The sequence below is a fragment of the Bison bison genome, unplaced genomic scaffold (genome assembly GCF_000754665.1).
Source record: "Bison bison bison isolate TAMUID 2011002044 unplaced genomic scaffold, Bison_UMD1.0 scf7180017864304, whole genome shotgun sequence".
Classification (NCBI taxonomy): domain Eukaryota; kingdom Metazoa; phylum Chordata; class Mammalia; order Artiodactyla; family Bovidae; genus Bison; species Bison bison.
This window is the reverse complement of record NW_011494876.1, coordinates 12,494,818-12,514,165: the sequence shown is the minus strand read 5'-3', so window position 1 is coordinate 12,514,165 and position 19,348 is coordinate 12,494,818. Positions and strand designations below refer to the sequence as shown.

The 19,348-nt window shown below is 44.9% G+C and overlaps 1 protein-coding gene across 1 annotated transcript in view; it reads right to left on the bottom strand.

Annotated features, from left to right (window-relative positions):
• The window catches only part of CHDH (choline dehydrogenase), a 92,339-nt gene that overhangs the window by 24,379 nt on the left and 48,612 nt on the right, over nucleotides 1-19,348 (bottom strand). The window contains 1 exon segment of the mRNA XM_010851934.1: nucleotides 8-448. Coding sequence (XP_010850236.1) covers nucleotides 8-392 — 385 coding nt within the window. The 5' untranslated portion in view covers nucleotides 393-448.

The following is a 19,348-nucleotide window of genomic DNA, read 5'->3' as shown; positions in this document are numbered from 1 at the left end:
GAGCCACCCCAGACGCGGCCCCGCGGCCAGTACAGCACGCGGCCGTCCAGGCCCGCCTGCGGCTCGGTGTGGTAGCACCAGTTGTACGTGTCGTCGCACAGGTTGGCCACGAGGGCCGCGGGCATGTGGATCTTCCAGCAGAGCCGCTTGCTCCCCGCGTACACGTCCTTGGGCCCGGCCTCCAGCAGCAGCACATGTTGGTCGGGGTCCTCCGTGAGCCGGCCCGCCAGCACGCAGCCGGCGGAGCCCGCACCCACCACCACGTGGCTGTAGTCACCTCGGCTCCGGGGGCGCTTGCTGGCCAGAGCGCGGAGGCCCCGGGGGCCCTGCGCCCCCAGGGCTCCCCATGGGCCCAGGCATCCTCCCCGCCAGCCTCGCAGGATGCACCACATGCTTCCAAGCCCAAGTTCTCTTACTTCCACCAAAGGAAATGTGATGATTCACTGCCCTAAAAGTAGAAAAAGGGTTTGCAAATTTAACTCAGCATGCATGGTACAGAATCGGTGCCCGCCTGGCACTGGGTACAGCAGGCCTGGGTGGCACGTTCCTGGGGAACCAGGAGGAGCAAACACAAGCAGGAATATCAGTCCTGCGGGATCAGTGCCTGAAGCGACAAGCCCAGGGCCTGGGGGCACAGGAGGCTCCTCCCCACCTGCGGGGTGTAAGGCGGTAGTCTCCAGAAAGGCTTCCCTGTGACATCTGTCCATGAACCTGGAGTGGGGGCAGGACTCTACCTGCTGGAAAGCAGGGGCTTGAGGGCCTTCCATGTTTGCCCTGACTCCTCATCCATTCAAGACACGGAGAAAGTTGCTGGGCCCCTACCACCTGCCAGGCACCATGTGGCCCTCTCTAGGAATACCCAGAGAACAAGATATCTGCCCTCAAAACTGATGGTCTGGGACCAGGGAGACAGACAAGACTTATATAAATAACCAAAGTAAGGTCAAGGTGAGAGGCTAGAGACTATAAAGCTCATAGCCTTTGACCTGAGGGCACCAGAGTGCAGGAGAAGGGTTTGCAGCAGGGGATGGGGTCAGAGCCACAATCTTCAAAGATCACTCTGTCCAGTGCCAGAGTTTTAACAAACGTCAGTAATTTCTGGAGGGTCATTTCCCAACAGTGTTCATATCCATTCCAGCATGCTCAATGCACACGGGGAGAAGAGCCACGATATCCATCAGGACCTGCGCTGACACAGGATCTCTGAGAAGCTCAGGCGTGACTGCCATGAAGCTCAGGCACACAAGGCCTGCCCAAGACTGAGGCTGCAATCAGAGAACCGAAAAACCTCAAGAAAACCCTGATAGATTCCCCCCACCTCTTCTACAATCCTGCACCAAGTCGCCAGCAGCCTATTGCAGGAAACAGGCTAAGAAGAGAGTGGAAAGATTCCAAATCCCCTACCCCTAACTCCATTCCTGCAAGCATAGGAGAGAGACCAGCAGGGCCGCCTAAAAACTAAATCTGAAGCAGGAATTCTGAGATCCTTCCAGCGTTCCAGGCCTCATGCTAGCACAAGGCAGAAGCGGCCACTGCTCAGCTCCCAACTGGGCTGACTTCAACACTCCACACTCAGGACCTGACAGAGTAAAAGGCATGCCCTTGCCTAGGTACAGACACTGTTCACCCTCCAGTCCCTCTTATCCTGTTACACCCAAGGTCATGCATGTATAAGAAAGGTCATGTATACTCATTATAAAGAGAAAAGTAGTGAACAGAACCAGATCCAGGGGGTAACCCATCCAGATGTTAGAACTATCAAAGACTTCAAAGTAACAAAGTTTAAAGTTTTGAAAGATTTCGTTGAAAAGGTGGACATGTTGAACAGATGGGCAATTTCAGCAAAAAGTTGACAATAAAAAAAGGCACAACTGCTACAAATAATTAAAAAAATTACCAGAGATAAACAATTTGACTGGAAATGGCAGAGAAGCAAGTGAAACTGAACATCAGGTTAGTAAAACTCATCCAGTGGAAATACAAACAGAAGAAAGAGTGAAAGAGAGAACAGAACAGCTGAGAGCTACAGGATGAGACCAAACTATCTGAAGTATACACGACTGGAGTCTGAGGAGGAGAAGGAGAGGGTAAAGAGAAAAAGAAGAGGGGTGGAGAGGCGGAGCAGCAGAGGCAGAAGGCGAGAGGCGGGCAGGCAGGCAGGAGGACAGAGGGCGCATAGCGGAGAAAAGATATCTGAAGAGATAACTGCTCAGACTGCCCCCAGATTAATACCCGACAAAAATATCACAGATTCAAGACGCTTAGACCATCCCAAGCAAGATTAATATAATGAGAAACACACCTAAGGTATATCACAGTCAAACTGCTGAAATCCCAGAAGATCATCAAAGGAGCCAGCCCCCTGCAAAAACATGTACAGAGGAATAAATTTAAGAGTGCCTGCAACTTCTTATCAGAACACATACAACCCAGTGGGAGGGGAGTCTGGGGGAGAATGGATGCGTGTATATGTAAGGCTGAGTCCCTTCACTGCTCACCTGAAACTATCACAACATCATTAATCAGCTATACCCCAATACCAGATAAAAGTTAAAAAAAAGAATGAAACTCAGATATGATCTTTTGGATGTTTTATACCACCCTGTTGAAAATCACTGAATTAAATACATTAGTGTCATAGCATTAAAAAAAAAATAATAAACATACAATCCAGGATCAGATAAAGATGGAGGGGGGAAAGCAAGAAAATCATGTAACTGAGTAGGATCAACAGAGAAAAACAGGAAAAGAAAGGAATCGGGACAAAACCTGGGCCCCCAGTAGGGAGCTGTGAAACACGACGTTTCTGCCTCACTGGTGGAGTGATCTGCCTAGACAGACAGGGAGCCTCGGGGCCTCAGAGGAGAGTGTGGTAACCAGCTTGCGCGGGACAGAGCAGAGAAAGACCTGCAGAGACGGTGCAGAGACCACCCAGCACTACCCAGCCTGAGACATTCGTCCTCTGACGTGGGTGGGGGCTGGGTGCTGTGGCTCTCTGGCTTCAGAGACCAGACCTGGAGCAAGGACTGGGGTTGCCTGTGTGGCGACAGTCTGAGGGGGTAGGGAAGAAGCCTCGACGTGCCAGAGTCAAGGGACCATTGCTGGGGGGCATACATGGTACCACACAACTGCACTCATTTCACATGCCAGCAAGGTAATGCTCAAAATCCTTCAAGCTACGTGAACTGAGAACTTCCAGATGTACAAGCTGGATTTAGAAAAGGCAGAGGAACTAGAGATCAAATTGCCAACAGCCATTTGATCATAGATAAAGCAAGAGAATTTCAGAAAAACATCTACTCTGCTTCACTGACTATGCCAAAGCCTTATACTGTGTGGATCACAGCAAACTGTGAAAAATTCTTAAAGAGATGGGAATACCAGACCACCTGACCTGCCTCCTGAGAAACTTGTATGCAGGTCAAGAAGCAAAAGAACTGGACATGGAACAGTGGGACTGGTTCAAAAATGGGAAAGGAGTACACTGAGGCTGTATATTGTCACCCTGCTTATTTAACTTATATGCAGAGTACATCATGAGAAATGCTGACCTGGATAAAGCTCAAGGTGGAATCAAGATTGCCAGGAGGAATATCAATAGCCTCAGATATGTACCCTTATGGCAGAGAGCAAAGAACTAAAGAGCCTCTTGATGAAGGTTAAAGAGGAGTTTGAAAAAGCTGGCTTAAAACTCAACATTCAAAATACAAAGGTCATGGCATCTGGTCCCATCACTTCATGGCAAATATATAGGGAATCAATGGAAACAGTGACAGACTTTATATTCTTGGGCTCCAAAATCATTGCGTACGGTGACTGCAGGCATGAAATTAAAAGACACTTGCCCCTTGGAAGAAAAGCAATGACAAATCTATACAGCATATTAAAAAGCAGAGGCATTACTTTACCGACACAGGTCCATCTAGTCAAAGCTATGGTTTTTCCAGTAGTCACAGGTGGATGTGAGAGTTGGACCATAAAGAAGGCTGAACACCAAAGAATTAATGCTTTTGAATTGTGGTATTGGAGAAGATTCTTAAGAGTCCCTTGGACTGCAAAGAGATTAAACCAATCTATCCTAAAGGAAATCAATCCTGAACATTCATTGGAAGGACTGATGCTGAAGCTCCAATACTCTGGCCACCTGATGCGAAGGTGGTCTTTTCATTAGAAAAGACGCTGATGCTGGGAAAGATTGAAGGCACGAGGAAAAGGCGACAACAGAGGATGAGATGATCGGATGGCATCATAGACACGATGGACAAGAGTTCGAACAAGCTCCAGGGGGTGGTGAAGGACAGGGAAACCTGGGGTGCTGCAGTCCATGGGGTCACAAAGAGTTGGACACAACTGAGCGACTGAACAGCAACAACAGCACGAGGAGAGGGCCGGGACTGCCAAAGAGTCTCTTTCTCCACGTCCCCACTCTCAGGGAGCAGGGCGCCGCTTTCAGAAGCTCCAGGAGTGGGGACAGGCCACCGCTGCCATCTCGGATTCCAGGGGTGGGCATGAACTGCTGCCACTGAGGGCCATACAACTGGATGCCCCTGCCTCCCTGGGAGTGCGCACGGGTGACGCGGCTGCACGTCCCTTGTCGGGGCTAATGGTCAGCACATACCGAGGAAAGAGACAGCAAGCGTCCAAAGCAAAAACAATCCTCGTGCCAAAAAAATATAAATGCACACAAGCTATGCAGGGGCTCTCCTGCATATAAAAGGTCGTCCAAGACTGCAGCAGACGATCGTCTCTCCCAGACTTACTGAGTAAGAGAAATACAAGCAAAATGAAGAAACAGAGGAACCACTCCCATTAAAGGGCCAAGAGAATCCCCCTGAAGGAATAAACAAGGAAACAGACCTCTTCGCTGACAAACACTGAGTTCAAAAAGGAGATAATGAAAATGCTGAAGGAATTAAGGAAAGTTATCGAAAGAAGTGAAGATGACTGTAAAAAAGAACTAGAAACTGTAAGGAGGAGCCAAGAAAAATGAGAAAATTCATTTGCTGAGAGGAAAGCTGAGCTAAAGGCAACGAACAGCAGAATGAATAATGCAGAAGAAAGAATAGTGACCTGTTAGGTAGAATAATGGAAATTATCCAATCAGAAGAAAAAAAAAAAAAACAAAATGAAAATCAAGTGAACAAGAAAAGGAAGCAATGTATGATAACATAAAGTGTGCCCATCTACACATAATAGGGATTCCAGAAGGAGGAGAAAGGGGGATTGAAAATGTATGTGAATAAATTACGGCTGAAAATTTCCCAAACCTAAAGAAGGATACAGATATTCAGACACAGGAAGCACAAAGTGTCTCAAACAAGATGAGCCCAATCAGACCTACGCCAAGACACGTGGTAACAAAAAGGCAAAGAGCCCACGTGCACTGCAGAAGACTCGAGAGATGCGGACTCAGTCCATGGGTGGGGGAGATCCCTGCAGCAGGAAATGGCAACCCACTCCAGTATTCCTGCCTGGAAAATGCCATGGAGAGAGGAGCCTGATGGACTAAACAGTCCATGGGATCCAGAGAGTTGGACACAAAGGAGCGACCGAGTGCACACACACAAAGATAAAGAGAGGATTCTATTAGGGCAGCAACAGGAAAACAAAGAGTTAATTACAAGGCGATCCCTATAAGGTTATCAGCTGATTTCTCTACAGAAACACTGCAGGCCAGAAGGGAGCGGCAAAATATATTCAAAGTCTTGAAAGGAAAACATCCGCAACCTAGAATACTTCACCAAGAAAGATGATCATTTAGAATACGAGGAGAAATAATTTCTCAGACAAGCAAAAAGTAAAAGAATACAGTAATCCTAAACCTATCTGAAAAGAAATACTGAAAGGTCTTCTCTGAATAGAAAAAAAGCAGGAAGAAACTGGAAATCACAATTGGAAAGTAAATCAGTCAGTATACAGATAAAAAAAAAAAGAAAACTGTGAAAGTGATGATAAAAGAACAGCAAAAGGATAAACATGAAGATGTAAAAAAAGACATCAAAATCATAAAATGTGGAGGAGAGTAAGAAAATGCAGATTCTTTCTTTTTTAAAGAATGTGTCTGAGCTTTTATGACTATCAGTCTACAGTAAGCAGATATAGGAAAAGTCTAATATACTTGTAAAACGGTAATCACAAATCAAAACATACAACAGAGTCACAAAAACCAAAAAGAAGAGAACATAAGCATAAAATAAAAGGAAATCATCAAACCACAAAAAGAAAAATGAACAAAAAAGAAACATAGAATCAACTGGAAAACAAAGCTTAAAATAGCAATAAACACATCAGACCAGATTAGATCAGTCGCTCAGTCGTGTCCGACTCTTTGCGCCCCCCTGAATCGCAGCACACCAGGCCTCCCTGTCCATCACCAACTCCCGGAGTTCACTCAGACTCACGTCCATCGAGTCAGTGATGCCATCCAGCCATCTCATCCTCTGTCGTCCCCTTCTCCTCCTGCCCCCAATCCCTCCCAGCATCAGAGTCTTCTCCAATGAGTCAACTCTTCGCATGAGATGGCCAAAGTACTGGAGTTTCAGCTTTAGTATCATTCCTTCCAAAGAAATCCCAGGGCTGATCTCCTTCAGAATGGACTGGTTGGATCTCCTTGCAGTCCAAGGGACTCTCAAGAGTCTTCTCCAACACCACAGTTCAAAAGCATCAATTCTTCGGCACTCAACCTTCTTCACAGTCCAACTCTCACATCCATACATGACCACAGGAAAAACCATAGCCTTGACTAGACATATATATCAATAATTACCTTAACTGTCAACAGACTGAATGCTCCATTCAAAAAGACAGAGTGGCAGACTGGATTAAAAAAAAAGAGCCTACAATATGCTACCTGTAGAGACCCACCGTAGGGCAGATGGCACACAGATTGAAAATGAGGGGATAGAAAAAGATATTTCATGCAAATGGAAATGATTAGAAAGCAGGAGTTGCAAAACTCATATCAGACAAAATAAACTTTAAAACAAAGGCCATAAAGAAAGATAAAAAAGGACACTACATAGTAGGTCTTTCATAGGTGGTGTGGCCACTCACCTAGAGCCAGATATCCGGGAGCGTGAAGTCAAATGGACTTAGGAAGCATTGCTACAAACAAAGCTAGTGAAAATACTGGAATTCCAGCTGAGCTGTTTCAAATCCTAAAAGATGCTGCTGTTAAAGTGCTGCACTCAACATGCCAGCAAATTTGGAAAACTCAGCAGTGGCCACAGAAATGGAAACAGTCAGTTTTCATTCCAATACCAGAGAATGTTCAAACTACTGTATAATTGTGCTCATTTCACATGCTAGCAAGGTAATGTTCAAAATCCTTCAAACTAGGTCTCAACAGTAAGTGAGAACTGAGAACTTTCAGTCGTACAAGCTGGATTTAGAAAAGATAGAGGAACCAGAGATCAAATTCCAACATCTATTGGATCATAGAAAAAGCAAGAGAATTCCAGAAAAAACATCGACTTCTGCTTCACCGAGAATGCTAAAGCCTTGCACTGTGTGGATCACAACAAACTGCTGAACATTTTTAAAGAGATGGGAAAATACCAGACCAGCTCACCTGCCTCCTGAGAAACCTGTATGCAGGTCAAGAAGCAGCAACTGGAACCGGACATGGAACAATAGACTGGTTCCAAATTGGGAAAGGAGTACGTCAAGGCTGTATATTGTCACTCTCCTTATTTAACTTATATGCAGAGTACATCATGCAAAATGCAGGGCTAGATGAATCAAGCTGGAATCAAGATTGCCAGGAGAAATATCAATCACCTCAGACATGCAGATGATACCACCCTAAAGGCAGAAAGGAAAGAGAAACTAAAGAGCCTCTTGATGAAGGTAAAAGAGTAGAATGAAAAAACTGGCTTAAAACTCCACATTCAGAATACGGAGATCATAGCATCTGGTCCCATCACTTCATGGCAAATAGATGGGGAAAAAGTGGAAAGAGTGACAGATTTTACTTTCTTGGGCTCCAAATCACTGCAGATGGTGACTGGAGTCACAAAATAAAAGACCCTGGCTACTTGGAAGAAAAGCTATGACAGACCTAAACAGTGTATTAAAAAACAGAGACATCACTTTGCCAACGAAGTTCTCTATAGTCAAAGCTATGGTTTTTCCAGTAGTCATGTATGGATGTGAGAGTTGGGCCATAAAGAAGGCTGAGCATGGAAGAATTGATGCTTTTGGACTATGGTGCTAGAGAAGACTCCTGAGAGTCCCTTGAACAGCAAGGAGATCAAACAAGTTAATCCTAAAAGAAATCAACCCTGAATATTCATTGGAAGGACTGATATGAAGCTCCAATAATTTGGCCACCTGATTTGAAGATCTGACTCACTGGAGAAGACCCTGATGCTGGGAAAGACCGAGGGCAAGAGGAGAAGGGGATGACCGAGGCTGAGATGGTTGGATGGCCTCATTGACTCAATGGACAGGAGTTTGAGCAAGCTCCAGGAGTTGGTGAAGGACAGGGAAGCCTGGTGTGCTGCAGTCCATGGGGTCGCAAAGAGTCAGACATGGCTGAGCGACTGAACACCACCAACAAATGGAGACGCAGACACAGAACAGGCTTGTGGACAGGGAGACGGGGCGGGTGGGAGGGAGAGGGTAGGACGGACGGAAAGACTAGCATGGAAACATATACGTTACTGCCTGTGAAACAGATAGCGGTGGGAATTTGCTCTGTGACTCAGAGAGCTCAAACAGGGGCTCTGTGACAACCTAGAGGGGTTGGATGGGGTGGGAGGTTCAAGACAGAGGGGACATATATATACTTATGGCTGATTCACGCTGATGTGTGGCAGAAACCAACAGAATATTATAAAGCAATTATCCTTCAATTTAAAATAAATAAAAAAAAAGAGGATTTCACACTCCTCAACGTATATGCACCTAACACAGGAGCACCAAATACATAAAACAAATACCAGCAGATACAAAGGGAGAAATTGATGGAATAGAATAATAGTAGGAGACTTTAACACCCTACTGTCATCAATGGACAGATCTTTTAAACACAAAAATCAATAAGGCAACAGATTCTATTAATGATAGAGCAGCTGGACTCAACTGATGCTTTCAGGACATTATGAGACAGGCATGGGACCTGGGACCCTTTGCTGCAATGCTGCAAAGCGTGTACCTGGACACACCTCTCCTCAAGCTACAAAACACAAAGACACTATGTGGGACTAAAAATAATGGCATGCATGCACAGCTGGGGAAAATTCTGGACCAAAAGATACACACCCAACCACACCCACATCCACCTGCCATTCCTGAAGAGCCAGGAGCCAAAACATGAAAGGGTCTTGGGAGCAAAAGCAGGGTCCTGAGCATGCCGCCTGCTCTCACTACCACCAGCGCTAAGTCGCTTCAGTCCTGTCCAACTCTGTGCGACCCTATGGACTGCATGTAGCCCGCCAGGCTCCTCAGTCCATGGGATTCTCCAGGCAAGAATACTAGAGTAGGTAGTCATTCCCTTCTCCAGAGGATCTTCGCAACCCATGGATCAAACCCAGGTCTCCTGCACTGCAGGCGGGGAAAACCACCTAAGCCACCCCTCCAGCTCGAACCTCTGGACACATCCCTACTCTCAGCCTGTATAAGAAACGAGCTTGCCCCTACTCACTCCTGCAGCCTGCACGGGAGCCCCAATAAAGCCTTGTGGGAGTTTACAGTCTGACCTCTAGTCAATTTCTATTTGGGAAGGCCAAGAACCCTGACTGCCCAACATGGGCAGTTCCCTTCTGGGGAGAGGCACCTCCAGGACCACTGAATGCAGCTTTCTTGTGGGTGACAAGTGGACATATGACCCTCTTGTTTCAGTGTCAAGAAGGCAGCCTTCCTGGCCCCTGGAGGTCTCAGGACCTCATTCAAGGAATGCTTTCCCCTCCCCCTTGTCTTTCTCCCTCTCCTGAAATCTCTCTGCTGCTCCTCTCTCTGTCCTCTCCTCTCTCCTTCCCAGACAGTGAGTGTCGGGCAGCTACAGCCTCCCTGCTCTCAGCTCCTGTGACCTGCTCCCTCTGGCCACCAACAGCTCACCTCGACACCAGACAAGCAGGGGTGGGAGAGGCTCACCTCACGCCCTGCAGACGCTGGTGCAGCAGGCTCCCCTGAAGGGAGATTTATGAGGCTGACACAGGTTTAAGCCTCGTATAGTGCACATTACTTTGCCAACAAAGGTCCATCTAGTCAAGGCTATGGTTTTTCCAGTGGTCATGTATGGATGTGAGAGTTGGACTGTGAAGAAGGCTGAGCGCTGAAGAATTGATGCTTTTGAACTGTGGTGTTGGAGAAGACTCTTGAGAGTCCCTTGGACTGCAAGGGGATCCAACCAGTCCATTCTGAAGGAGATCAGTCCTGGGATTTCTTTGGAAGGACTGATGCTGAAGCTGAAACTCCAATACTTTGGCCACCTCATGCGAAGAGTTGACTCATTGGAGAAGACTCTGATGCTGGGAGGGATTGGGGGCAGGAGGAGAAGGGGACGACAGAGGATGAGATGGCTGGATGGCATCACTGACTCGATGGACGTGAGTCTGAGTGAACTCCGGGAGTTGGTGATGGACAGGGAGGCCTGGCGTGCTGCGATTCATGGGGTCGCACACGACTGAGTGACTGAACTGAACTGAGTGCAGTGGCTGGAAGCCCTTTGGTCCAGCACTCTCAGCTTTACTTTCCTGTTAGGTCTTTCTCTTTTTCGGTCTTCCCTGCTCTTCCTCCCTGTACCTCTCCCTTGATACATGTAGCTGCACTCCATCCCCTTTATCCTGAAAACTCCTTTGCGTATTTAAGTTTTTGTCATTGGTGCCTTTGTTTTATGTACTTTTGTCTGTCCAATTGCTCTTGCAAGTCTCTGCCAAAATCGTGGGCACAGTGAAGCATTTAAATCTTGAAATACAACCACAGCCCACATTGCCTGCTCCAGCCATGGGGTACTTGGAGGGACCTTAGAAAGGAGCTTGCATTTTTCCCTCCTCTGCCTTTAATATGTAACTATTCTGCCTGTGTTCTTAGGAACTGCCTGATTCATCTGAGTTCCCCAGACGAATAAAAAGGGTCATTTTAATATAAGGAGGAAAATTATGAGATCTCTTGTTCTATAAAAATTGCCTTGTCTGGCTAAAGATTGCAGATTTAATGAATAGAGATCTATCTTTAGATTCAGGGGCTTCCCAGGTGGCTCAGTGATAAAGAATCTGCCCACCAGTGCAGGAGATGTGGGTTCAATCCTTGGGTCAGGAAGATCCCCTGGCGAAGGAAATGGCAACCCACTCCAGTATTCTTGCCAGGGAAACTCAATGGACAGAGGAGCCTGGTGGGCTACAGTCCGTGGGGTCACAAAGAGTCAAATGCAACTCAGTGACCGAGCATGAGCATCTTTAGATTCAACATTAAGTATAATGTTTTCATTGTACCTAGGGTTACTGAAAGGTAGTAAGTGCATATTATTTTTGTTATGAAATTTGTCATCAGGGAAAGTCATCTGATATGGTTATATTTTTAAGTAAATGTAACTGGGATAAGAATTTAAAAAATAAGATAAATGATAGGAGCTCATTGACTATCCAGTTGATTTCAAATAAGATAAAATATTGGAAACATTAATTGCTGAACAAGTCAAATTTACCTAATTTGTCTTTTGTGAGAGAGGAACAAAAGTTGTTTGGTGCCTCAATGAGATGGTCTCTACCAACCTATAGAACACTGATACAAAAGAGTTCACGGCTGTTTAAGGAAAGTAGCATGTGTATTTTAGGAAAGAAGGTACAAGGAATGGAAATATATTTTTTAACAGAAAAAGCATGACTTTGTCCTAAAGCTGATTATTTCTAAATGGAAAGAGTAAGGGACAAAGAATGGCTACAAAAAGTGGCAGAAGTGGAACATCGAGTAAAGAATTTTGTACGTGGTCAGGATTTTCTAAGGTAGGATTAAACTTAATTAGGCAAATGGCTTTTATTAAGATAGGCTGAATCAGGACAAGATTTGGTCTCACTCTTGTTAAGAGAAGAAACTTTTCCTGGAATACTGCTTTTGATAACAGATTGTGTGAGTTTCTGTGCCTTTAAGTGAGCTATATTTACTTCTGAAAACATTTTTTTCACCTTAGCTCAAGGAATAATTTTTTCACAGTGATCTATTATTTTATCTGACAGGGTGTTTAAAAAAACATTTTGAAATTTTTGACAGATTTTCCAAATATCAAATTCTAATTAAAGTTCTTTTGATCTCCAGCTAAATAACTATGGGAGCTTCAAAGAGCCCCTGGAGCATCCCAAAGAGAGATCCTAAACTAACTGGGTTGGTGTCTTAAATTACATGGGAAACGCTGTCCAAACTTGTGCTGATGTGTCAGATGGAATCATCAGGTTTTCCCCAGTTGGATCACAACCGCCAAACATACAGGGGAAGGGTCTGGGTCCTTGCGCTGTCTACTGTCACATTACTCTGTGTCCAAGATACCCCTGTGGGCAGACTCCCACCTCTGGGCCCTCAGATCCTGACCCCTGGGGCACTTTCCACTGTGCCAACTCTGTTCCTCCAGAAGATCCTTTTCGCTCCTCTAGGAGACCCTTCACGGCAGGCCTTGGCCGCCCTTATACAGTGACGGACCACCTTTCGGGCTGGCCACTTCCAAGCAGCCCACATCTTCAGCTTTATAGATGCTCAGTTTCGAGGAATCCAACTCAACATCAGGAAACCTGTTATAGGACAAAAGCATTATGGACAATTGACCCCTCTCAGGGAGAGTCCTGGCAATGCACGGGTTCAAATGGCCCCTATTGGGGACCCCTCCTGCAAGGGATGGGGTGACCAGAGACATCTGGTTAATTCATGGGAGAGTCGAGGATGCTCAGAATCCTGTTAGGTGAGAAAGGAATTCAGGAATACTCTGATTTCTTCTGACAAAATCCCCCTAGTATATTTTCCTGGGATGCTGGAATTCACTTTGAGGAGGGCTCTCAGTTGCAAGTTACTCAACATGGGAGGGTCCTCTACTAAGCTCTGCCCCCTCCCCAAATAGAAATCTCTGGAATGGATCCTTAAAAATTGGAAATTTGGAAAAAATAAATGTGTTGTAAAGGGAAAAACTTAGACTTTACTGTGACACTACTTGGTGGTGTGGTTTATACAGGTGGGGGAATGAATAAAAATGGTCTGAAAATGGGTCTCTACATTATAACACCTGAATTTCTCTTTCTGACCTTTTATTGTTAGTGAATAAGAATGCGAGGAACTTCTGTGTATTGATTTTGTACCCTGTGACTTTACATATTTCATTGATTTGCTCTAGTAATTTTCTCATGGTATCTTTAGTGTTTTCTATGCATAGTATGAGGTAGTCTGCACACAATGATTTCTACTTCTTTTCCAATCTGGATTCCTTTTTTTTTTTTCTGATTGCTGTGGCCAAGACTTCCAAAATGATATTAATACTGATGACAGTGGGCATCCTTGTCTTGTTCCTGATTTTAGAGGAAATGCTTTCAGTTATTTACTATTGAGAATAATGTTTGCTGTGGGACTGTTGTATATGGCCTTTATTATGTTGAGGTAAGGAAATAATCCCATACAACAATGCAACAAAAAGAATAAAGTATCCAGGAATAAAGCTACCAGAGGAGACAAAATACCTGTATGCAGAAAACTAAACGACACTGACAAAAGAAATCAAATAAGACACAAACAGATGGAGAGATACACTGTGTTCTTGGATTGGAAGAATCAATACTGTGAAAATGACTATACTACCCAAAGCAATCTACAGATTCAGTCAATCCATATCAAATTACCAATGGCATTTTTCACAGAACTAGAACATACAATTTTACAATTTATAGCAACTAAACAACAGCCGGAGAAGGCAATGGCATCCCACTCCAGTATTCTTGCCTAGAGACTCCTCATGGACAGAGAAGCCTGGCAGGCTACAGTCCATGGGGCCACAGAGAGCCAGACACGACTGAGAGACAAAGCACAGCACAGCACAAACAACAACAGTAATGGAAACGCAAAGACCGTGAGCAGCCAAAGAAATTTTGAGAAAGAAAAACTGAGTTGGAAGAACCAAGCTCCCTGACTTGAGACTATACTACAAAGCCATGGTAATCAAGATAGTATAGTTCTGGCACAGAAACAGACATGTAGATCATGAAATAAAACAGAAAGCCCCAAGAGAAACCTATGCAACTACGGGCACCTTATATTTTGACAGAGGGGGAAAGAATATACAAAAAAACCAAAACCCAGCCACTTCATTAAGTGGTGCTGGAGTAAAAATTCAGTGGTGCTGGGAAAACTGGGCCACTATGTATGAGAGAAGAAGATTAGAACACTTCCTAAACCATATACAAAAACTAACTCAAAATGGAGTAAAGACCTACATGCAAGGCCAGAAACTCTAAAACTCTTAGAAGAAAACACTGCCAGAACACCCATGGACAGAAATTGCAGTGAGATCCTTTATGACCCACCTTCTAGAACAATGGATATAAAAACAAAACTAAACAAATGGGACTTAATTAAACTTAAAAGCTTTTGCACAGTAAAGGAAAATATAAAGAAGATGAAAGAAACAACCCTCAGAATGGGAGAAAATAATTGAAACAATAGTAACTGGCAAAGGTTTAATCTCCAAAATATACTAAAGAGCTCATGCGTTTCAATATCAGAAATACAACCCAATCAGAAAATGGGCAGAAGATTTAAACAGACATTTTTCCAAAGAAGACATAGAGATGGCCAACAAACACATGAAAAGATGCTCAATATCACTCATTATTAGAGAAATGCAAATCAAAACTACAATGAGGTATCCCTTCATACTGATGAGAATGGCCATCATCAAAAAAATCTATAAACAATGAATTCTGGAGAGGATGTGGAGAAAAGGGAATGCTCTTGCACTGTTGTGAAAGTGAAAGTTGCTCAGTCATGTCTGACTCTTTGTGACCCCATGGACTATACAGTCTACGCAATGCTCTAGACCAGAATACTAGAGTGGGTGGCCTATCCCTCCTCCAGTGGATCTTCCCGACGCAGGAATTGAACCAGGGTCTCCTGCATGGCAGGTGGATTCTTTACCAACTGAGCTACCAGGGAAGCCCACTAGTGGCAATGTAAATTGATACAGCCACTGTGGAGAACCACACGGAGATTCCTTAAAAACCAGGAGTAAAACTACCCTATGACCCAGCAATCCCACTACTTGGCATACACTCCAAGAAAACCATAATTCAAAAAGACACCTATACCCCAGTGTGCACTGCAGGACTATGTACAACAGTCACGACAGGGAAGCAACCTAGTTGCCCACTGACAGATGAATGTGCAAAGAAGCTGTGGTGCATATGCACAATGGAATATTACTCAGCCATAAAAAAGAACGATTTTTGAAGCAGTTGAACTGAGGTGGATGAACCTACAGCCTGTCACAGTGGATAAAGTAAGTCAGAGAAAAAGAAATACTGTATATTAATGCATGTATACAGAATCTAGCAAAATAATACTGAAGCACCTATTTGCAGAGCAGGAATAGAGACTCAGACATACAGAACAGACTTGTGGACACAGTGGGTGAAGGAGAGGGTGGGAGGAATTGAGAGTAGCATTAACATATACACTACCATGTGTAAAAGAGATAGCTCATGGAAGGCTGCTGTATAACACAGGGAGCTCAGCCTGGTTGTCCATGAAGACCTAGAAGGATGAGGATATGGGATGGCTGGAGTAAGGCTGAGGCTCAAGACGGAGTAGAGATATGTATATTTATGGCCAATTCACACTGTTGTATGGCAGAAACCAACATAACATGGTAAAGCAATTATCACCCAGTTAAAAATAAATAAATTAAATGAATATATTACCATACTGTTTTGCAACTGGGTCTTCACTGTTACAACATCAGAAAACGCACTGAGATTCCGTATGTCCAGGTCTTCATGGTCCTTTACCAAAACCTTGGTAAACGGCTCCCTTCATCAGAAGCCAGGGGAATAAGAAACACTCCTGACATTTTGGCCACTTTATTTACTTTTTAATTAGATGATCCCCTTTGAATATTCCCCAATTCTCAGGGGGGAAACCAATTTTCCCGTGCTTCTCCACAGCCACATACTTCTCCAAAGGCACCCACTTCTTCACCTACTTCTTCCTCTGACCAATCCCACACTCTGCCTCCCAATGTTCCTTTATACCCTCCGTTACCTCAGGAGGGAGGGACAACTTGCAGTGAACTTCCTATCACCCAAGATCCAGAAAAGTGGGTCCAGACGACACACTTTTCCGGATCCGGGTGATAGGAAGTTGAGACTCGGTGGCAAACGGTAATGAGACAATCAGAATACGTGCTCTTCTCTTTACAGGACTCAGTACAAGGCCAACAGACAGGAGGTCAGGGTGCTGAAGATCCTAGTAAGTTTGTTGAAGGGTTTTAAGCCCTAGCTCTGGCCTTGGGTTTACCTTGGAAAGATGTCCAAATATCTTGCTGTAGCACCAAGGAGCTGTAACTACCGAAGCGGGCACCTTAGAGCCTATGCTCCGCAGCAAAAGCCACGCCATGAGGAGCCCATGCACACCAGAAAGACGCCCCTCTCGTGACAGCTAGAGACACGCCAGTGCAGCAACGGAGACTATGCACAGGCAAAACTAAACAAACAAAACTTTATATAGAATGCCCAAATAGTCCTCCTACTTGCTGTAACCCTGAGGAAAAACAGAATTTGGGCAACAGCCCAGGGACATGGTGACCAGCTTGCCAGGGTCCAACCTGAACATTTTGCTACGGGTGGAGATGCAATTCCAAATCAGAAGCCCAGTTGAAGTTTTTCTTTCCAATTTTTGGGAGGAAATAGAAGCCAGGAAGCATCTGATCCAATGAGTATTAGAAGGGATGAGAAAGTGTATGAAAAAGCCAGTTAACTAGGAAAAGGTTTAAGGAGTGACTTAAGGCAAAAGAAAACCCAGTCCTCTCATGAATAGTTAAGTTGCTTCAGTCATGACCAACTCTTTGCAACCCAATGGACCAGAGCCCGCCAGGCTCCTCTGTCCATGAGATTCCCCAGGCAAGAATACTGGAGTGGGTTGCCATGCCCTCCTCCAGGGGATCTTCCTGACCCAGGGATCGAACCTGTGTCTCTTATGGCTCCTTCATTGGAAGATGGATTCTTTATCACTAGTGCTACCTGGGAAGCCCCAGGTATAGCTTGTGGAGGTTTTCCAGAAAATTTACTAACATTGATCCATCCACTCCCAAGGGTCACACCCTGCTGGGAGAACATTTTATCAGCCAGGCCACCCCGATATTAGGCGGAAACTCCAAAAAAGTTACAACTCGGCCCACAAACCCTGATGCCCCAACTCTGAGAGGTGGCCTTTGGCCATTTTAGAATTGAGATCAAGCTGAGGACCAGAGAACCTGACATGAAAACAGTCAGCCAAGACTCAAGCTAGACCGATGGTCACAGCTGTCAGCCATGCCTTGCAACCACAAGATCATGGAAGGGGGCCCAAGAAGTTTAAGCATTCACCTGGAGGTAAAACCAGCAACGGGGATGCTTCAAATATCAATCAGTTGGCCCCTGAGGCCAAAAATGCCAAAATGAACAACCCTGTCCATGCAGAGTCTGCAAACGAATAGGTCACTGGAAGTGGGACTCTTCCCAGCCCGAAGCATAAGTGGGGGCTCTTGCTCCCCAGATGGCCACACTAGTACCTGAGGCAGCCTGGGGATGTGGGGGGCTCCCTACAACAAGATGTTTCTCTCTATCGAGGAGCTGCGGGTGGCCCTTGACATGGCAGGTAAGAAAATCAAGTTTTTAACTGATAAGGGAGCCACTTACTATGCTCTGATTTCTCAGGCTGGGCTTCTTTCCTCCACCAAGCTGTGCTGTGACTGGTGCTCACAGAAAGCCTCACACTCATTTTTTCACTGGGCCTCTCACTTGTCCACTGGGGCAGTGTTCGGTCTCACATACTTTTTTAGTTGTGCCTGCGTGTCCTACCTCACTTCCAGGGAGAGGTCTTATGGGATTCCTTGGAGCAATATTACAGTTAGGAGGCCCCAAGCAGCCCCTTTTCTTGACCCTAAGACAAATCAGCTGACAGGACAATGCTGATTCCCAGCCATAATCTACATGCAGTAAACCCTGCAGTTTGGGACACAGGAAATCCTGGGAATGCTATTAGAAATGCCCAACCTGTAAAATTTAGCCTTAAGCCAGAAGTTGCTTATCATAACAAGAGACGGTACCCCATAAAGTTGGAAGCAGAAAAAAAAAAAGGTTTGCAACCTCTCATGTTTTAATTCGTAAAACATGGCCTCTTGGTGCTTGCATCATTGTTGTTTAGTTCCTAAGTCATATGCAACTGCTTTGCAACCCTAGGACTATAGCCCACCAGGTTCCTCTGTCTTTGGGATTTCCCAGGCAAAAATATTGGAGTGGGTTGCCATTTCGTTCTCTGGGGATCTTCCTGACTCACAGATCCAACCCATGTCTCCTGCACTTTTAGGTGGACTGTTTATCAGTGAGTTCCTTGGGAAGTGTGTCAGTCTCCATGCAATACCCTATTGTGTCCGTTGTTAAGCCAAATGGGGAATGCTGAATGGGACAAGACCTTAGAGCAGATGATGCAGTGGTCCCTATGCGTCTCCTTGTGACCAACCCTCATAACAGGATGCCAAATGTATACAATGCTTGATTTAAAGGATGGCTTCTTCTGCAGCCTGCTTCACCTCCCATCTCAGTATCTCTTTGCCTTCACGTGGACTAACCCTGGACTTGCCAAAAACAATATATGTGGACAAGACTGTCAGGGGTTTGGGGAGACGCCACACTTGTTCATCTTAGCCTAGGGACTAAGGGAACTACAGCTAAAACAAGGGGCCATTCTACAGTATGTAGATGACAAAGTAATATGGGGTCCCACTACGGAGTCCTGAGATCAGAATACAACTGATCTTAGAAGTCCTTAATTCCTTCTGGCCCCAAACGAAAGGATCTTCGAGAAAAAAACAAATCTCAAAGCAACAAGTTAAATATTTGGAATATATGAGGCTGGTTCAAAAGTAATTGTGGTTTTCGCATTGTTGAAATTTGCCATTTGATACTGGAATACATTCTAAATAAATGTGGTTATGTTATACATCACTTTAATGCACAATTCTTACTTTGTGTTTTTTGCTAATGAGTTATTATTTGCTGTTTATTTTATATTTATTTTAGACTATGGAAATGATATTAAACAGAAGGCAATTTTGAGAGATTTTCTTATTTGAGCTCACAATGGGTCATAAAACAGCAGAGAGAACTCGCAGCATCAACAATGC